This window comes from Hyperoodon ampullatus (genome assembly GCF_949752795.1).
Source record: "Hyperoodon ampullatus genome assembly, chromosome: 11".
Lineage (NCBI taxonomy): Eukaryota > Metazoa > Chordata > Mammalia > Artiodactyla > Ziphiidae > Hyperoodon > Hyperoodon ampullatus.
The window spans coordinates 89,731,537-89,749,500 of NC_136924.1; the positions used below are offsets into that span (position 1 = coordinate 89,731,537).

The following is a 17,964-nucleotide window of genomic DNA, read 5'->3' on the forward strand; positions in this document are numbered from 1 at the left end:
GATTTAAACAAAGATTTGCATAGATGCACTAATCAGTTGCCATGAATTACAGAGCAGCAGTTGCCAGCGAGGGGTAACAGATCATACAGTTGGAGGGGAAAAAAAATCTCATCTCCTTGAACATAATTAATTTAATTGTCCTCATTAGCTGTACCATTTGTTTTGATTTTATTTCTCCCTTTCCCCACACATACTTCTCCCTCCCTCCCTCTTTTCTTCTTCTCAGTGCATTGGCTGAGAGGGAGAGTGCATGAAACACACACACACACACACACACACACACACACACACTCTGGGGTGTTCTCAGAGTGGCTGGAGCAGAGAGGTGGGATAGAACGGCGGGAGCTGCGCGGATGGGTGAGGTGCATGTGTGCCTGCTTAGACCGGCCAGAAAAGCCAAACTTAAGAGATCTGCCTATGTGCAGAACAAACCCACTGAAGGGGTTCTTATTAATCTGCCGTTTGTGACTTTCGTTATTTTTCAGGTTAGTTCTGCATTTTGTTGCCTTTTAGAGGGAGAAGAAAGCAAACTCCATGCTATTTTATTATGAGCCTTTAAGAAAGGGAAGGGATAAACATAAGTTCTCAATGTTGTACCATTATTCTTTATAAAGAGAAGCATAATTTAGCCTGAATATTCACGGGGTGGGAGCGGTGCATTGATTCTTTTTAAAACTAGAACTAGATTAAAACTGATGGTGCTGGGAAGAAAAAAAGTTTTGTGGAGTTCAACAATTGAGTCTGTCTTGGCCCTTAAAACATTTCAGCCAGTGTCATTCAAATCTGGACTATTTTTAAGCTTGACCTTTGACAGGGCTTTTAAAAATCTGGTGGCGATGCTATGATAGTTGCCAAAAAGAGGATGACTTTGAAGTTTGAAAACTTAGAAAAATAATACGATATTTTAAAGCTGCCAGTGGCCTTTACAGATGCAAAGTAAAGTTAAGAGAAGAGGAGCTTGGGGGATAAGGGGACCTTTCTGAAGGATAAAAAGGAAAAAGGAATCTGTCAAGGCCTCTAAAACAAGCCTATGAAGACTGGAGCAGGAATGGTGGAGACACTCAACGACTCTTTGACCAAGTTAGGCTTAAAAACATGTTGCTAGGTGCCCTTGGGTTGTTTTCCATTCTAGTCTGTGAATTTTAAATAGCGAGGAATTCAAGTAATTGCAGGAAGTGTTCAGCGGGGATGGGAGGGATGTTCAGTATCAGTTAATGGGGCACAAGTTCACAGTTTGGTTCTTGGGCCAGAGGAGGAAGGGGAGTGTGGCATCTCTGGACCCAGCTTGTGTAGCAGACCTGCCCTGCGGAGCAGCGACTTCGGAGAGTTCACTAACAGAAGTCAGAGAACCGGGCGACTGCAGCCACCCCCAGACATTTCTTAAAGGGGAGGGTTGTGTGCTTTTCCAGTGTATTCTGGTAGCAGTTTGACTCCCTTGCTTTTATTTTAATTTCCATAATTGGCAGCTTCAGAACTGGCACTGGAAGACAGTTTGCTTTCAACGTGGCCACCTATTCTAAAATGCCCCTGTTATTTTAGGAACCCTACCGTTTTCCTCCGGAGCTCTTTCGCAGGACTTCTTCTTTTGGACGGGTCCAGGAGGTAGGGAGGGTCCTTCCCGGAGTCGACTCCCGCCGAGGTCACTTTTTTGTGCGGAGGGGGGATTGGGGGTCATCCCCAGCGTTTGCGAGTAGCATATGCGTGGGGTTGTGCTGACTGCACTCGCAGGCTTGTACATTTTCACCCTGGGAAATTAGCAACAAAGCCCTATCTGTCTTGCGGCTGCTTTGCACTTTCCGAGGGCGGCTGTACTTGACTGAGCTGCAGAACAGGCACACGAGAGCCAGCGAGCGAGCGAACGAGGGAGGGAGGGAGGGAGGGAGAGAAGGAAAGGAGAGAAGAGGGGAGGGGTGGGGGGCGAGAGGTAAATAGTCTTAAATCGGAAGGGAGCTGCTTCTCTGTGGTCTTGACAAGCGCTGCCTGGGCTCCGCCGGCTCAGTAATAACGGAGTGACCTTTTCTTTGGCTGTATTCTGTCTGGCTGGGAAGGGATTGCATTTTGCAGCTGAGAGCCGGGGCTTCCTTCAGCTCGGCTCCTGGCGTGCTCCTGGGGTAAGTTGTCTTGAGCCAGGACGGAGAGAGACAGCCTCGGACTGCAGTTGCCTAAAAGGAGGACACCTGTGGCTCAGATGCGGTCGACACCATTACTTGGCGGATCCTTGAGGACCTCATTATTTTAAACTTAAAAAAAAAAAAAATAGAGATTCCCTCCCCCTCTTTTTTTTTTTTTTTCAAGCAATGCTTCTTTTTGACCTTTCCCAAGGAGAAGCGCTACAAAGCAGCCACTGTGCTTTCTGAACGGCCTCCCCCTGTATCGCTTAATTGAGAAGGTAAGTGCAGCAACTGGGTGTACACGCGGCGGCTTATTTGTGGTGTGTGTGTGTCTGCGGGTGCGCGCGTGCGTGTACGGATGTGGGGATTTTTTTTCTTCTTCAGCCTCTCCTAATGAGGCATAAACTGGAGCTGCAGCCCAGCTCCGCACTGCAACTTTCACTCGGGCTGCAGCTCTGCTGAGACCGTTTTGTTTAAGTCATGTGAGGCTTCATTATTTTTATGATGAGACGTGAAATAGATGCGGGCGGATGTTGATGGAAGGAAGGAGAGCAGAGCGGCTGCGGCGCGGAACGTCTCAAGTACGACTCGAGTGGATAATAGTCAAAGTTCACGAGGAACTGCAGTATTTCCACAGCCCCGACTCCCGGGGAGACAGGGGCTTGAGAGTTTGGGAGGAGATGTTCGATGTGGCCCGGCCCGTGGGAAGGGAATTCAGTCTTAGGTGGGTTCCCGACCCTCCTCCCCTTACTGGCTGGAATTCATCACCCCCCCTCCCCCAGGAGTTGAAGTGACCATTTTGGGGTTCTGGTGGCCACTTCTGCCTCTACCCACTCTGCCATAATAACGAAATACCGTTCCTACGAGATGGAAAAGTGACTGTCTACGGGGAGGGGGGCGGTTGGGAGAAGTGGCGAGAGGAAAGGTTCCGTGGAGGTGCCTGTGTCCTAATAGGCTGAGATTCAAACTGCTGCGGCACATTTTTATGGGGGCTACCCAGATTGCTGTTATGAAATACAAGTCAGATTTATGATCTTTTTCATATTGAACATGATATGCTATGCTAACGCTGCATGTGACAGTTTAATCAAATCCATTTGTTACCACGACGCTAAAAGGGGCCGCTGGGATTTTAGGATTACGAGCAGAGTTAGGGAAGCATGTGGCTTTGTCATTCGCCATCATTTTGCACACCGCCACACGGCGAGGGGCTCCGTGTGTGCGCCGGGTCTCGTCTGGCCGCCCTCGTCCCTTCCTCCTCCAACCCCCACCCCGCGCCGCCGCTCCGACCCGCTCCCAAAGTGGCTTCACAATAGTCCGTCCTCCGAGGTGTAGGCTGCGCACCAGGTCCGCACTTGAGCTAAAACCGAGAGACCCCCTTCCACTTCTACCTTTGGGCTGGGCGCTCAATGCGAAGCCGCTGCAACTCAGGCACGCCTAAATCAACTCATGCAGAAAAAGGAGAAAAGTTTTGGTAAGGTTACAGTCTATCATAGATGCACTTTGCCGGCGCTCGGCACTCTCGGCCACTCCAAAGCCTTCCTGCTCTTCCGCTGCTTTTGTGTCTTTCGAAAAGATCCGAAATATTATTGTTGTAACTGCTTTGAAAGACTGCTGCTTAAACCAATTAATCTTGCTAGGTGCAACAAAAACTGCTACATTCTTTGCAAATCATCCCTGTGTGGCTGCAAAGACACAACCACAAAAGGCTGGAGCATAAACTCCTCAAGGGATTCTTTGTTAGAGTGTATGTATGTTTCTTATTTTTTTTTTTTTTTTATTTTGCATGTGAGCTGCATCAAAATTGAACTCAGTCTTGCAAATCTCTTGTTGGCCTTTGCCAAGCACTAGCACTTTGCTGCCATGGTAACTGTAATTAAACTGATAAGAGTGGAAAAATGTCAGTATCTCTGAGCCTTGCAGCTGCATTGGAGAAAAAGGGAATCAAATTGGTTCCCAGCTCCATTGCTCAGAAAGGGGAGGGGGTGTGGAAGGATGGGGAGGGGGGTTGGGAGTCGAAGGGGGCAGAACAGAGTTAAGCAGCTCCAGCGCCTGAGATCTGGGGACATCTATTTGCATTGTTGTCCCTTAGGGGGCTGCAGCCTGTAGGGATGCTCTGGGCCAGTGAACAGAGAGAAACAAGCTTTTAGGCCCAATCCAGTTCTCCAGTCCGGGCTGGGGGCTGGGGAGAGGATGAAGATGGGCAGGAGGAGAGAAAATCTTTTGTTTGGTACCTCTTGGCAATCGAATGGCCGGTGTTGGCCAAATTCTTTTAATCTGTGTCACTGCTCCCAGCTGCAGAACCTGCATTCTCATTTTCGCATCTTCCTGAGGCACCTCATCTCTGCCAGCCCCCTTTATGTATTCCCTCTTCCTTTTCCTTCTCCCAAATTGTTCTCTGTGAATCTTCCGAAGGGGACAAAATGTTTTCCATTCACTACGTGTAGTTAGTCCAAAAATATAAAAGACTGGGTCTAAGTGCTGCAAACCTTTTATTATGATTATTTTTTTTAAGCCCCTGTGTGTTGTGGAGTTGTGGTTACTTTGTTGTGTTAACTACTGAAGCTGAGACTGCGCGGATGAATGGCACAGAACAAGGGAACATAATGGAGGCAATCAACCGTTAGGCCGCCTCACAATGCAATCCAGGCAATTAAAAGCTCACCAGAGTTTAAATGAAATGGTTCTACTTATTTCTGCACACCACACTGCACAGGCTATTATTTATGTCTTTTTTTAATTATGATTTCCCTTAAACTGTCAAATAACTCAGAATGGCAGGGTCTCAGAGGCAATAAGAATTTCCCTCGGAACAATTTACATGCCAATCTAAAACTAGTTATGAGTCCTGATGTGCTATAAGCAACTTGTGAAATGTTTCTCAGCTCCAAACACATAACTCTACCCAGACGCGTTCTGCCGGATGCTGAAGAGAGGCTGCTGATTGCTTTATGCCTGTTTAGGTACATGGCAACGTGGTGACTACAAACTAGTTCTTTTTTCTACAACTGTTAACTTGCAGAGTATCGAAAACATTTCCTTTTCAAGAGCAATGGGATGATGTTTTCTGCAGGAAGGTACCAGGATGGAGCAGAAAATATCAAACTCCTTCTACGCCCAAGGCCAAACAGAATGTAAGAGTTTCAAATATTAATTGGCCTCTGAGTGCTACATTAAAATGTCAGCACAACAAAAACATTTTGTGAAGACAAGCAGGGTAGAGTTGTCCCAAATGTTGGTACCCTCTGTCTTGGTTGCAAAGCATTGTGAATAAAGATAGGTGACCTTCCACGCTTGATGATGGTAACAAAACTCAGAGAAACAGAGCTCAGCTACAACTAAGAAGGATTTGGACAAAAAATTTTCAGCTTGGTGATATAAAAAAATAATAGCCTTATAAATTAGATAACTAGAATAGTCACTGTTAATACATCTCTAGATGTTTTCAGTCATGAAATCCGGAATGTCATTTAGTAAATCACAGTCTCTCCCTCCCCCAGGTAGATGGTTAAGAGGCACCTGGGTATGTTCTGTACTGTAATTAATGGGATTCATTCCTTGTGGAACCTTGCGAGAAGATGGTAACTAGTTCTGATCAAAGACACTTCATTTGTTAGAAGTTCTAGAGAATGAGATTTAGCAGAGCTATCAAGGGTTATGATTAATCTACACTAGACCCTGAGCTCCCTCAAAGAAAAGGAACAGAGGGCCGGCTATAGGAATACCGCCTGCTGTTCTGTACAAATCCAGCTGCTAGTCTGCAGCTCCGAGGACCACGGCTCTGCATCCCTTGCAGAAAGAGTAGCTACCTTGATGCCTCACTGCCGGTCCTTGCCCCATCACTCTATCAGAGAAGTTATTTTCTAATGGAAGTTCAACATCATAACACTATTATGTGAAATTCATGTATCATTTGTAGCTAGAAAAGTTATTCTGCTGTGAGGGTACGGTGCCTTGATGTCTCTTAACAGTGTGATTAAAAAAGAAAAAGATTGTAAAGATAATGAAGGTTCGGGCTTCATCATCAGGCATCAGAGGAAACTGAAGAAGGTTTAGCTGTTTTGGAGCAGGAAACACACCGAAAATGGTCTAGATTAGAGCTTGGCATTTCTTACTTGAGACTGTTTCAAGTGCAGGCATTTGGTGTCTTGTGTCGTTCTATGTTCAAGTTTAAAACTTTATGCCTTAGAGAGGAGGCATAATTTAGCAGCAGGATCTCTGGACTGTAAGAAGGCCACGAAGTCTAGTGCTTAACTGTCACTCAGCTTTGAGCGAGTCCCTTAACCTCTCTTAGGCCTCTGTATCATAATTTGTAAAACGAAGGAATTTGGAATCGAAGTCTACAGTACTTTATAGTGCTTGAAATGAGTTATTGGATAAATATGAAGCTCTGAATAGTTGGTCCAGCTTTTTTAAAAGCTGGGTATTTGACATTTAGGAGAGAAGAAACTCAAAGGCAAATACCCTTTCATTGAAAAAATTTCAGTCAGGCTGTAACACCCATAGAACTCAGCTAGACTCCTTATTTATGATGGAGATATGTCTCTAAAATATATAAATGTCCCTATGTCTAGTCTAGTATGTATGTAATATATGTATATAATATATATTTGCATATGGATGTTTGGGTCACCTTATATATATTTAGACTTTGTCTTCTATTGTTTTTTCTTTCCTCTATAAAATAAATAAGTGCATGTTTATGATAATAAATTACATAATCCTATAGTTTAATTTTATATAAAAGCATGTAGTATATAGTTAGGTAATCTGCCATTAGTAGAAGCACGAACTGATGCTTGTGAGTGTAAGTACATTTTTAAAAATTTCCAACACAATGAATACTTTCAAATATCAAGGGCACAGGGGGGAAGTCTTTGGAGGCAAACAAGTATTATAGCATTGGTGAGCTTTTCAGGAGACTGTACTCTGCTTAAGTATAAACATTTCTACTGCTAAGTGAGGTTAGTGCATCCCATAAGGGTGCACTTTCCTTCTGCCATCAAGTCCGTGTTAAGTGAACATTTTAACCAATAAAGGAAAACTCCTTTTTGACTTCTACAGCCTGTGCACAGACTACTTTGTTAAACAGCTTTCTTTGAGATTGTTAGCCATTTACTCATATTTTCTCCCGAAAGGAACTTCTTTCTGTAGAAAATGGGGACACTATAAAATTATTTAATATTACTTAACTTCTTCGTGTATATAATATCAACTTACCAGGTGCAACATGATTTCTTTGTTTTACCACTTTATAGGTGTGACTTCGTAAATGGTTTAACAAGGACTTAACAAAGTTTGAGACTCTTTTTTTCCAAATTTAGTTCGATATCTTATGGGCCTCAAAAAGAACGTCTAAGGGCTTCCCTGGTGGTGCAGTGTCTGAGAGTCCGCCTGCCGATGCAGGGGACACGGGTTCGTGCCCCGGTCCGGGAAGATCCCACATGCCGCGGAGCGGCTGGGCCCGTGAACCATGGCCACTGAGCCTGCGCGTCCGGAGCCTGTGCTCTGCAACGGGAGAGGCCACAACAGTGAGAGGCCCTCGTACCGCAAAAAAAAAAAAAAAAAAAAAAAAGAACGCCTAACACCCTTTGAAAAATGCAATCTGAAACATTTAACTTGGTGGAGGGCTTTGGACATCTTCTGATTCTTTCCTGGAGTCCCAGCTCTCTTTTTTGTTCTTGTCTCCCTTTAGGTATACAAATGCTCTCAGTCCAGCCAGACACCAAGCCGAAAGGTTGTGCTGGCTGCAACCGAAAGATCAAGGACCGGTATCTTCTAAAGGCACTGGACAAATACTGGCATGAGGACTGCCTGAAGTGTGCCTGCTGTGACTGTCGTTTGGGAGAGGTGGGCTCCACCCTGTACACTAAAGCTAACCTTATCCTTTGTCGCAGAGACTATCTGAGGTAGGAATTAGCCTTACACACCAGTGATGACTGGATTCCTTTTAAAATACCTTTGTAAGTGTCTTTGTGGGTTTCATTTCCTTCCTACTAGCCTCTATTCCTGAAAGATGTCCACCTAGCAGCCTTCAAAATGCTGCCAGGTGCCTGTTCCACAAATGATCGCTTCAGCAATGGCCAGGAAAACACAATATCTCAAAGTGTTCCCATTTATTTGCCTTACCTGATGCTCCTACCTGGGGATAGGTTATTCCACTCCTTGTACGGAAACTGCCAGTTCACATCAAGGATGTATTTGGTAGAAATCAGCATGCAAGATGTTTTATTCGCACAAAAGTGACAAGGTCAGGCTGAGTATAGCACAAAGTAATTCAGCGATCTTTCTGTTTCAGATTTGTCAGAGAAAGTCAATTTGAAACTCTTAACTGGCATTTATTAGTAAGGTGTTTATCGTACAGTGTTGAAAACTTTCCCCAAGTGTGAATACACCTCCCTCCACCCACCATGGCATTCCAGGTGATCTTCGCAAAGATAGCACTGAAAGTCGAACAGCGTAAGTCTTGCCAGTAGCTTTATGGAAAATAACAAAGTAAAGACCTCCATCATTATGGGGAAATGATAGCCACTCTCCAAACTGTAAACATCTGAACGGTTTCAGGACAATGCAGATGTTCTTGCTTCTGAAGCCATGAAGCAGACTAAACTTGTACCCTAGCGTTTAGTACTCAACACATGGACTGGTATTTAAGAAAAATTATTTTACTTTTCAGGGAATTTTGTGACTTCATTCAGCTGCAAATTACTGATATTAACAAAGTAGGATCAATCAAATTAGATAAATGATATATGGCATCATTTGGGTTTTTCATATTTGATACGATTAATCATTTTTCTAGTCTGACATTAAGTGATTCATTTTGAATTTTTTTCCCTTATGACACAAAATTTATCAATCAGCAGTAACTCCTTGGTCATTTCAGACGGTGTTTTCTAAGGAATTTGGTGCTGCTTCGTATATAATTCAGTTACTTTTAGTCCAACTCAATGTTTATATATAAGAACATATTGTTTGGTGAATGGTCATGACAAGAGGGTGAGTCCAGTACTGTTTATCAGATTCTACTCTCTCCCCTCTTAGGACCGCTTCATCTGACGGGCCCCTGACTAATTATAACCACTTGCTACTACTTCTCTGTGTTCCAGGGGCACAAAATACATGTAAGATGCCAGTAATGGGAATGGGAAGTGACTATAGGCAGGGAGTTCCCTAACTAACACAACTAATCAGAATTAAGCTATTCCGTGAATTCTTTCAGGCTCTACGGTCTTGGAACTTTCCTTTTGCAAATAAAAATTTCTCCTCTGCTCATTGTGAATTAGAGCCTGATTTCTACATAGAGTCTTTGTATTTGCTTTTAGTGACTTGACTTTTCTTCCTACTTTTGCTTTATCTTCCTAACCAATAGCCGTGGGCTTTTGGACTCTGTCTTTGACTTTTGTTTACATTTGCAGTATCTCCAGTGGATTCATGTAACAACAGTTCCAAAACAAGGAGTTTATATAGTCTGGGCAAGATTAAAGTGTTCTAATAAGCAATAAAGACAAAAATTAAGTCAAATTTAAAGAGAGTCTCTTGAAATCTCTGGATATTTTTAAATCAGAAATGTAAATTTGCCAATGAAATACATGTGTCGTGAGTGAAACTGTTTTGCAGTTGTCTACATAGTAGAGAGCAGAGAAAGTCACCTTGTGTTGTTTTAATCTTCCTTATGGTAATAAAAATAAGTTGTTCAACTGGTGTTTGATAGTCTTAAGTGTATTGTTGAAGGGAATTTATCAAAATAGTTTTCATCTCAGAAATCTTTATCTCTAAAAGAGTCTATATGTTGCTTTTTGTGATGCAACTTTTACTTGATTTCTGATAGGCTCAAACTTTTAATCTTGTTACCTTATTTTTAAAAAATCATACTCTTTCAAATTTAAACCCTGGTCCTGATTGCCAATATATTCATTTCTCAGAGTACAATTTCCTCTTAAATTGGTCATTACCACATTAATGGCCAGTTGTTACGTTAACAGCCTAAGGGTTGTTAACATTTCAAACTAAGCTGTTAACAGCAAGATTATCCCTTATTTAAACTGAAGGTTTTGTTGTATATAACGTGACTTCCTTGGCAAGGAGTAATTCATCAACACTTAAAAATTGCAGAAGTGAAACGGGAAAATGGTATGTGTGTAAAACACCATGTTATGTGTTATAGATTATGCCGCAGATGTGGTATTTAGTTTTATGTGGAAAGTGTGTATCTCAGTGAAATTACGTCTATGTTTAAAAGCATATGTCTGATTGGCAAATTAAAATAGTCTGATTCTGTATGTCGAATAGACAAATACGTTCAGGCAGACTTTATTTACCAATTAATTTCTTTGAATGGGTATAAACAGGCATTCAAAAATGCTTATCGGGGCTTCCCTGGTGGCGCAGTGGTTGAGAGTCCACCTGCCAATGCAGGGGACACGGGTTCGTGCCCCGGTCTGGGAGGATCCCACATGCCGTGGAGCGGCTGGGCCCGTGAGCCATGGCTGCTGAGCCTGCGCGCCTGGAGCCTGTGCTCCGCAAGGGGAGAGGCCACAACAGTGGGAGGCCCGCGTACCGCAAAAAAAAAAAAAAAAAAAATGCTTATCGGATGCCTGCTGTGTGAGAGGCATGATTTGGGGTCACGGACAAAAATTAACTGAGGGAAAAAAGGAGGTGCACCTCAAACTGTTACTTTCTAATTGTTTATTAATTACACAAAATCTGCAGTATGATCAGTGAACAAGTAATATTCTGTGGCTATTTTCCCTAGCTTTGAAAATAATTTTTCTCATTTCCCTCTTAGTTCAGTACATTTCCCTCTTGTGTTTTGCACAGCCAATGCTTAACCATTTAAATCCTATTAAAAAGTAGTTTAGTTTGGTTTTCGGGTCTTTGGATATTATGTAATATCTTTGAGGCACAAACGAGCCATAAATAATTTACAGGTTTGTGTTTCTCTGTCTAAATTACTAGGCATCTAAGTAAGAATACGGAAAATGATAAAGAAAAAGATTGCTTACCTGTACCAGTAAATTATGGGTTATAGGTATTATCCTGGGCCAGATAATTTTTCATATCTAAAGAAGTGAAATATTTTTTTGCCAACTGTATTTAGCTTCCTAGTTATCTTCTCCTTCCAAAAGCAAACACAAAAAAACACTTTTATTGCTGAACAGTGAATCTTGAAGTTCTAACATTTTATTTTGCTTTATTCTGAATAGTGATACTGGTGACATGTTTTTACAAGTTCTTTGAATGATGAATACAAGAATTTAAATCATAAGATATTTTCTTTAGGGCATTAGAAGCTATTACTTCAGTAAATTTGATTTTGCTCAGATTTTTTTTTTCTCCTTCGAGGCACAATTAGCTATATTTACGAAAAAGAAAAGATTTTTACAGTTTGTTACTGAGTTTCAAATCTTAGCAGTTCCCTTTCCATAACAGGGCTGATATAATATCTTTTACTTTTCTGGAGAATATAAGATACACCTGTCTGATGAGAGGGAATTTGCCAGTTTTTAAGATTGCTCTTCATCTTCGGAAATTCATTAGAAAAAGGAACAGAAAGATTGATTTTTTAAAACTTCCTCTATTAAACACGCTTTCTGACTAAAACTATGAAGTTGGTCTGCCCACTAATATTTATATGCCAAGACCTAGAAATGAATCTATTAAAAATGTATCCAACACATTTTTATATTTTTTGTTTTTAAAATTTGTTTATGACAAAGTAGATATGGAAGCATCTTTGTGCCTTGAACCAGAGAATGCATAAAGTAGATTAGCAATTACTGTGTAAAACTAGTCAAGGTTTAGTAATGATGTTTACAGGATTATGTAGCTACTGCTAAACTATCTAGCATTCTGATTTGAGTTTGGAAAATATGAATAAAGTAGCTATTAATGTATCATCAGTTTTAGAATTAAGATTTTATGTCAAGTTTTACAAAGTCAGAACTAGGAAATACAGCAAAATACTTTACTTCTCAATTTGGAGACAGTGTAGAATATCAGAACTTACCAGTTAAGCTGTTGGAACATTTTGGTCAGTTTTTAACTTAAGCCTGCATTTTCTTACTTGTAGTATATTTTAAGCAGTAAGTCGATGAAGGCTGTATCTTGCATCTCTATGAATGGTGTTTTACCAGAGAATGTACTCAAAGCTGTTTGCTGTGATACTTGCCATGGAAGCTGCATACAGCTCTTCTATATGAGAAACAGAAAACGTCTTATATAAAATTTAATGCAATTTGCTATTTTTATACGTGAGGATGATTTGTTTAAAATGAAAGTACTGGGAAAGAACGATGCTTCATGCTCTACCACAGTTGCCAATTAACAAAAAGGATTTGAAGCGTCTACACTGATTGCAAATTTTATGTGCTTTAATATAATAATATGATTTTACAATAGAAAATTAAAATTAAATGCTACATAGAGCATTAACCTGGCTATAACTTTATTTCACACTGATCAAAATTGGTACTTATAAATTTTTATATAAGGTTAACCTTATATTAGTACATAATTATGGCCTTAAAAGTAAATATAAATACATTATTAATGTTATTTTATCTGACAGTTAATTGCACAGATTCTTTCTTAATGCTGACTGACGTGTTCATTCTGTTTTTCCTGCTTTGTCATCTTTTTAACATTAAGCGGTTGAAAATATCTCCCCTGGAAAGCAGTACATTATTATTTGAAATATAACTTTTTATTGTTTTAAATTCCAAAAAAATTAATCTTTTATATGGAATGAAACTCCTCCCAAATAAACTTTCTTTTTCCTATGAGCTTCATTTGAGCTTTCTTAACACTTTATAATTGTCATAACTTTTATCATATTTAAATGTCTAAGCTCCTCTTAGTATTATGAAATATTTTGGCATCTGAGTGTATTAGACTCTAGGGTCTCTGAAAAATACTGCTATATTCCCTGTAAATTATCTTACCTTATTTATAGCTTTATAAAATATTGTAATTTTAAGTCCATTTTTCTGTTTATCATAGGAAAGCATTATTGCATTCTATTTCAAACATTTTAGACTATATATCATTCATGGACTGGTACAAATCAGGAGTGATAATGTTGTTTTGTACAATGCTTTGGGAGAGTGCCCCTTGCTTTAGGAAAAAAATGTCAATCCACCCTAGACTTCCTGAGCAGCAACCTCTCTGCAACAATCTCTGTTAAAAATACCTATCTATCAATATATAGAGAATTTCTTATTTGTAAATTTATCTACAATATCTGTCCTTAATTCTGTAATACACCCACTTTCAGTGAGTGAGTATTTAACTAATTATTTTAGTTTTGTGCCTTTTTGTTTTGGTTTATTTTATAGACTTGAGATATTGTCACTGGAAATAACCCCCACCAGAATATTAGAAATACAAAAAATACTTCACACTTGTTTCTATCTCTTTACTGTTTTTTATCTTTCCATAAAGCACGGAATACTTCAGTCAGGATAGTTTTTATGCATAAAATGGATAAGTTAGACATACCTGACTTAGCAGAAAAACATTCTGTTCCTACAAGTATATTTAGGATTAAATGCATCCGGAAGAACTACATTTGAGAATTGCCAAAGCTGCTTATTTTGCACTTTACAAATACATAGAACTCTGGGAAAGAATCTCTATTTTTGGTTGCTCTTAGAGTATATCAAAGTAAGCCAGCACTTCATTTATAAATTCATCATTAACTTCCATTAAGTGACTAATAATAAATTTTAATGCTGTTTTGACTGCATAAACATAATTTATTAAGGAATCTCATTTTTTAAAATATGCTGAAAGTAGTAATTTTGTAAATGGTTTTGATGAATATATGCATTGTAGAAATGTGTTATGTAGTTCAGTTTTCTGCCTCACATAAAAATTATATAGGCTTAAAGAAGAATTGCACCAGTCTAAGAGACCACTATATTTTTTCTCATTACACTGTGAGTCATTGAAATATTATTTTGGTACTTAGTTTGAAAACATTTCCCAGTTCCCATGAGACTGTCTTCTATCCGTCAAAATTATACACTGTAACCTCATCCCATCTTCCTAACAGAAACTAGCTAACATTTCTCACTTTCATCAATAATTGTTAAAATATATGAATTGTAAATATACGACAGGATCTTGAAAACAAGGAAAGTAAAAATAAAAATAACAATATTCTATCAATCGACCAGATAGCTTTTTAAAACAGCATTTACATTAGCCATGTTTCTTTAAAAAGACATTTTCCTTTCCTTTTTAAATTTTTTAATCGGTTTACATAAGCAATGACTCCTACTGATTCATGGCATTTCCCTTTGTAAGCATCTAAAGAGATGTAGGTGTATGTATGCATGCTTCACATACAGATATTAGAATCTATACAACCTTAGAATGAGCATTGACTTTTGTCATAATTTACTTTCACCAGTTCACCATAGTTTGGCACACTTTGAAACTTGTAAAATTCAGATGCTTGATGCCAGCTAATTCCTTAGTATTGTAAACTATAGCACTGGCTTATTCTTATAGAGTGTTCACCATTCTAAGAGGATAGACAATTTTTATAATACTGTAGAATGCCTAAATTTATTCCCTTGTGATTTTTATCACCCAATTCTGTTTTTCTTAGCTCTGATGGAGTCTGATACTGTCTGTTCCATTTCTGCTTCTACCATCATTGCATACTTGTTTTGATGATTAACTGTATGTTCCCCTTTTTAAGGTATTTATAAGAAATTTACTTTGGAGTGGAAGTTACATTGTGGAGCCAGAAATGTGGCATTTAGTTTTGTTTCTTATCTTAAAGCAATTTCTTTCGCTTATTGCGGTTTTTTGCCCCTTATTATCCATATGAATGGATAAATTTTCCCTAAAGGAATTAGGACCTAAACATACCCTTTTATTATATTCATCAAACATATTTACTATATTACAAACACAGTTACTATAAATCCCACATCAGTCACTTAGGCATTCACCTGTGCCAGTTCTGCTTTCTGCTCTATACTATCAAAACTTCTTGATAGACCTTTTTCTTCTCAACAAATTTTTTTTAGTTATGTAAAGATTCCAAATGTTTTGCTGAATTCTTTTAGTCCATACTCTTGGTTTTTTATGATGCAAAATTGTCTAACTGTGGACTTTACTGGTTTAAAACAAAATCACACTTGAGATAAATAATCATCTCGTAATAGTTAGATCTCTGATTTGAAGTTGGAAAATTAACATTAAGCTGCATGTATTAAGTTAGACTCTAACCAGCGTGTGTTGTTATGATTCAACATAATATTAAAAACTCTCCAACTGGGCTACTGGGAAAATAAAAGACTCTTAAGAATTCAAAGATTATTTGCAGAGGAGTACACCAAAGCCATTTTAAGTAAAATTGTTATTACAAATTCAGTAAAGCATTGCCTACAGTAAACCCATCCTATTAATAAAAACAGAAAATCAGTTTTAGTAAACATAAATATCAAATATGACATGGATTAGTAATGGAGCAGGGAATGTCATAAAACGTGCTGCTGATTACATATAATAGTCATCTAAATACCACCAAGAAAAAATAAATCCCCATCTCATTTATGCTGTGAGATACCAACATGCAACTTCAAGGGGAAAGAGGAAGTTTTAGACATCATTAGTTTTTTCTGATTTCTGAAAACTTTTAAAACAATGTCATGTTTTTATTATAGCAATTCTAACAGAGGTGTATACCATTTTTTTAACCTCTTTTTTTATTTTTAAAAGATTTTAAAATCTCTTAAGTAATGTCCTTTGATAGATTGCTCACATTTCATCAAAAAAAAAAAAAAAAAAAGAATCAAGACTGTTAACACTTTAAAATACTTTATGGCATTGATTGTGATGCTAATTTTGTGTTTATCAACCACTCAATAAAAATAAATTCTGACCAACAGCTGCATATTAGACTGAATAAGATAAGTGATTAGTACCTGTGCCTTTGCTTGAGTAGAAGGGGCTGGGGGTAGATAGGTGAATGAAAAAACAAACATAACTTCTAACACTAAAAGTGAGTACTGGTTTCAATGGGCAGGTTTATTTAGTTTTGTAGGTGAGAAGTTCAGCTTTACTATACTATGAACATAATTTTAAAGCCTGTAAGAATTATAAGTGAATATCCGTTGAGGGATGTCTGTGATTTGGGAGATAGAAAGAAATAATACAATAAGTTATTGAATTGTCTTAAAACTTAGCAAGTAGTATTTTCTGTGGCCACTGATTAGGGAAAAAAAATGAAAAAGGTTCTGAGCTACAAGAATCCCTTCTTTCCACAATGTGTTCTTGCTGAGTGGATAGGACTGGGGTTTATATTTATGATTACATGCTTTACCATCTCTTTAACAGTTTAAAAATGAAACCATTTAGTCACTTAACAAATATTTGAGTGCCAATATTTCATTTCTATAAATAATGAATGTAGAATCTTATATTTCTAATTGATTTTGTATAAATACAAAGGTTTTTTGTGTAAATACAAAGGTATTTTACTATATGAAGAATAAAGTAGTCTAGGAAATTTAGGAAGAACTTATGGGCAAGTTATTTCTCAAATTTTTTTATGACTGATGTACTCATTATAGTTGAATAATTAAGGAAAATATGTAAAGAGTTTTAGTGTGGTTATATCACATGGAACCAGTACGGTGAATGAGAAGAGGTCTAATCAAGAATGATTAGAAAAAAATTTTAAGAAAGGGGGTTATAAATAATAAGTAAAAATTATGCTCTGTAAAAATCCTTTTGTAAGCCAGTAGTCCTATTATAAAAGATGAGTTTTAGGCTTCATAGTTTACTTTTAGATACAGAGTAAGATAGAATTAACTCTGTAACCTTCATGCTGTTTGTATCGTTCACCTCTTACTGCAGATATTGGTAAGTTATCAACAGAGGTATAATTGACATCCCTGTCAGAACACTTAACATCCTTGTTCCCCATTTTTCCACTCAAAAAATATTATTTTATATACTCTAGGTCCTGTACAGAGCCCTAGGATACAGCACTGAGTAAAACACAGAAATAACTCCTTTCCTTAAAGAGGTTATATTCTAGTTGGGGAAGCAGATAATCAACAAACTAAGTATTGAGTACATTAGGAGCTGATAAATACTACAGGAAAAATGGAGCAGTGTAAGAGGTTTGCAGAATTTGTATTTATGGGTGAGTGTGTCTTTTTATGTGTGGTGGGGAAATAAGGCTTTGAAAAATTAAACAGTGTAGACAGGGACAGCCCTGTTGAGAGGGTGACTTGAGTAAAGACCTAAAGAAAGTGAAGGAAATAGCCATGGGGATGTATAGGAAGGACATTGTGGGAACAGGGAACAGTCAGTATGAAGATCTTGCAATGGAAGCTTTTCTGATATGTTTGAGGAACATCAAGGATGCTAGTGTGGTTGGAATGAGTGAGAGAGCAAGAGGCAAGGCTTACAGGCAGCCAGCCACTATGTGGTCCTGTGGTATCCCTGGTACCACCGTTACAACCAAGAACACACCCTATACTTTTCTAAATGTCAGGGAAGGAAGTGGTAATACTTGTGTCCGAGAACCACTGTGAAGCTTACTCAGGCTGTTAGAGACTGAATTCCATTTGAGATAACAGAACTCATCTGCTAAATTGAATGGGATTATTTTCATGTATTATTTACTGGTATTTTTTTTTGGATGTCTTTTTATTTGGCCTGAGTGATGACTCTGTGTGATTACATAATAGTTGTGAAATATGCGTCTCAAAATAGACATCAGGATTAGGTCACTTGACTGTTGCTAATTCACGAGAGATGGTATAGTTGTATGTTTGAGTTTAAATTGACACATCTACATACATCTACTATATGATGGAGTATT

The 17,964-nt window shown here is 38.5% G+C and overlaps 1 protein-coding gene across 4 annotated transcripts in view; it reads left to right on the top strand.

Moving 5' to 3' along the window:
• Positions 1-1,544: 1,544 nt before the first annotated feature.
• LMO3 (LIM domain only 3) overlaps positions 1,545-17,964 on the top strand; it is a gene marked incomplete at both ends in the record, with an annotated part of 56,609 nt that continues 40,189 nt past the window's right edge. Inside the window, 2 exons of one of the 4 annotated variants that reach the window (XM_079714638.1) lie at positions 1,545-1,602; positions 7,807-8,020. In XM_079714638.1, coding sequence (XP_079570764.1) covers positions 7,815-8,020 — 206 coding nt within the window. Of the gene's footprint in view, positions 1,603-2,670; positions 2,693-3,560; positions 3,586-5,168; positions 5,246-7,806; positions 8,021-17,964 lie in introns of those variants that run through there. The other 3 variants (XM_079714639.1, XM_079714637.1, XM_079714636.1) reach the window with 3 other exon arrangements.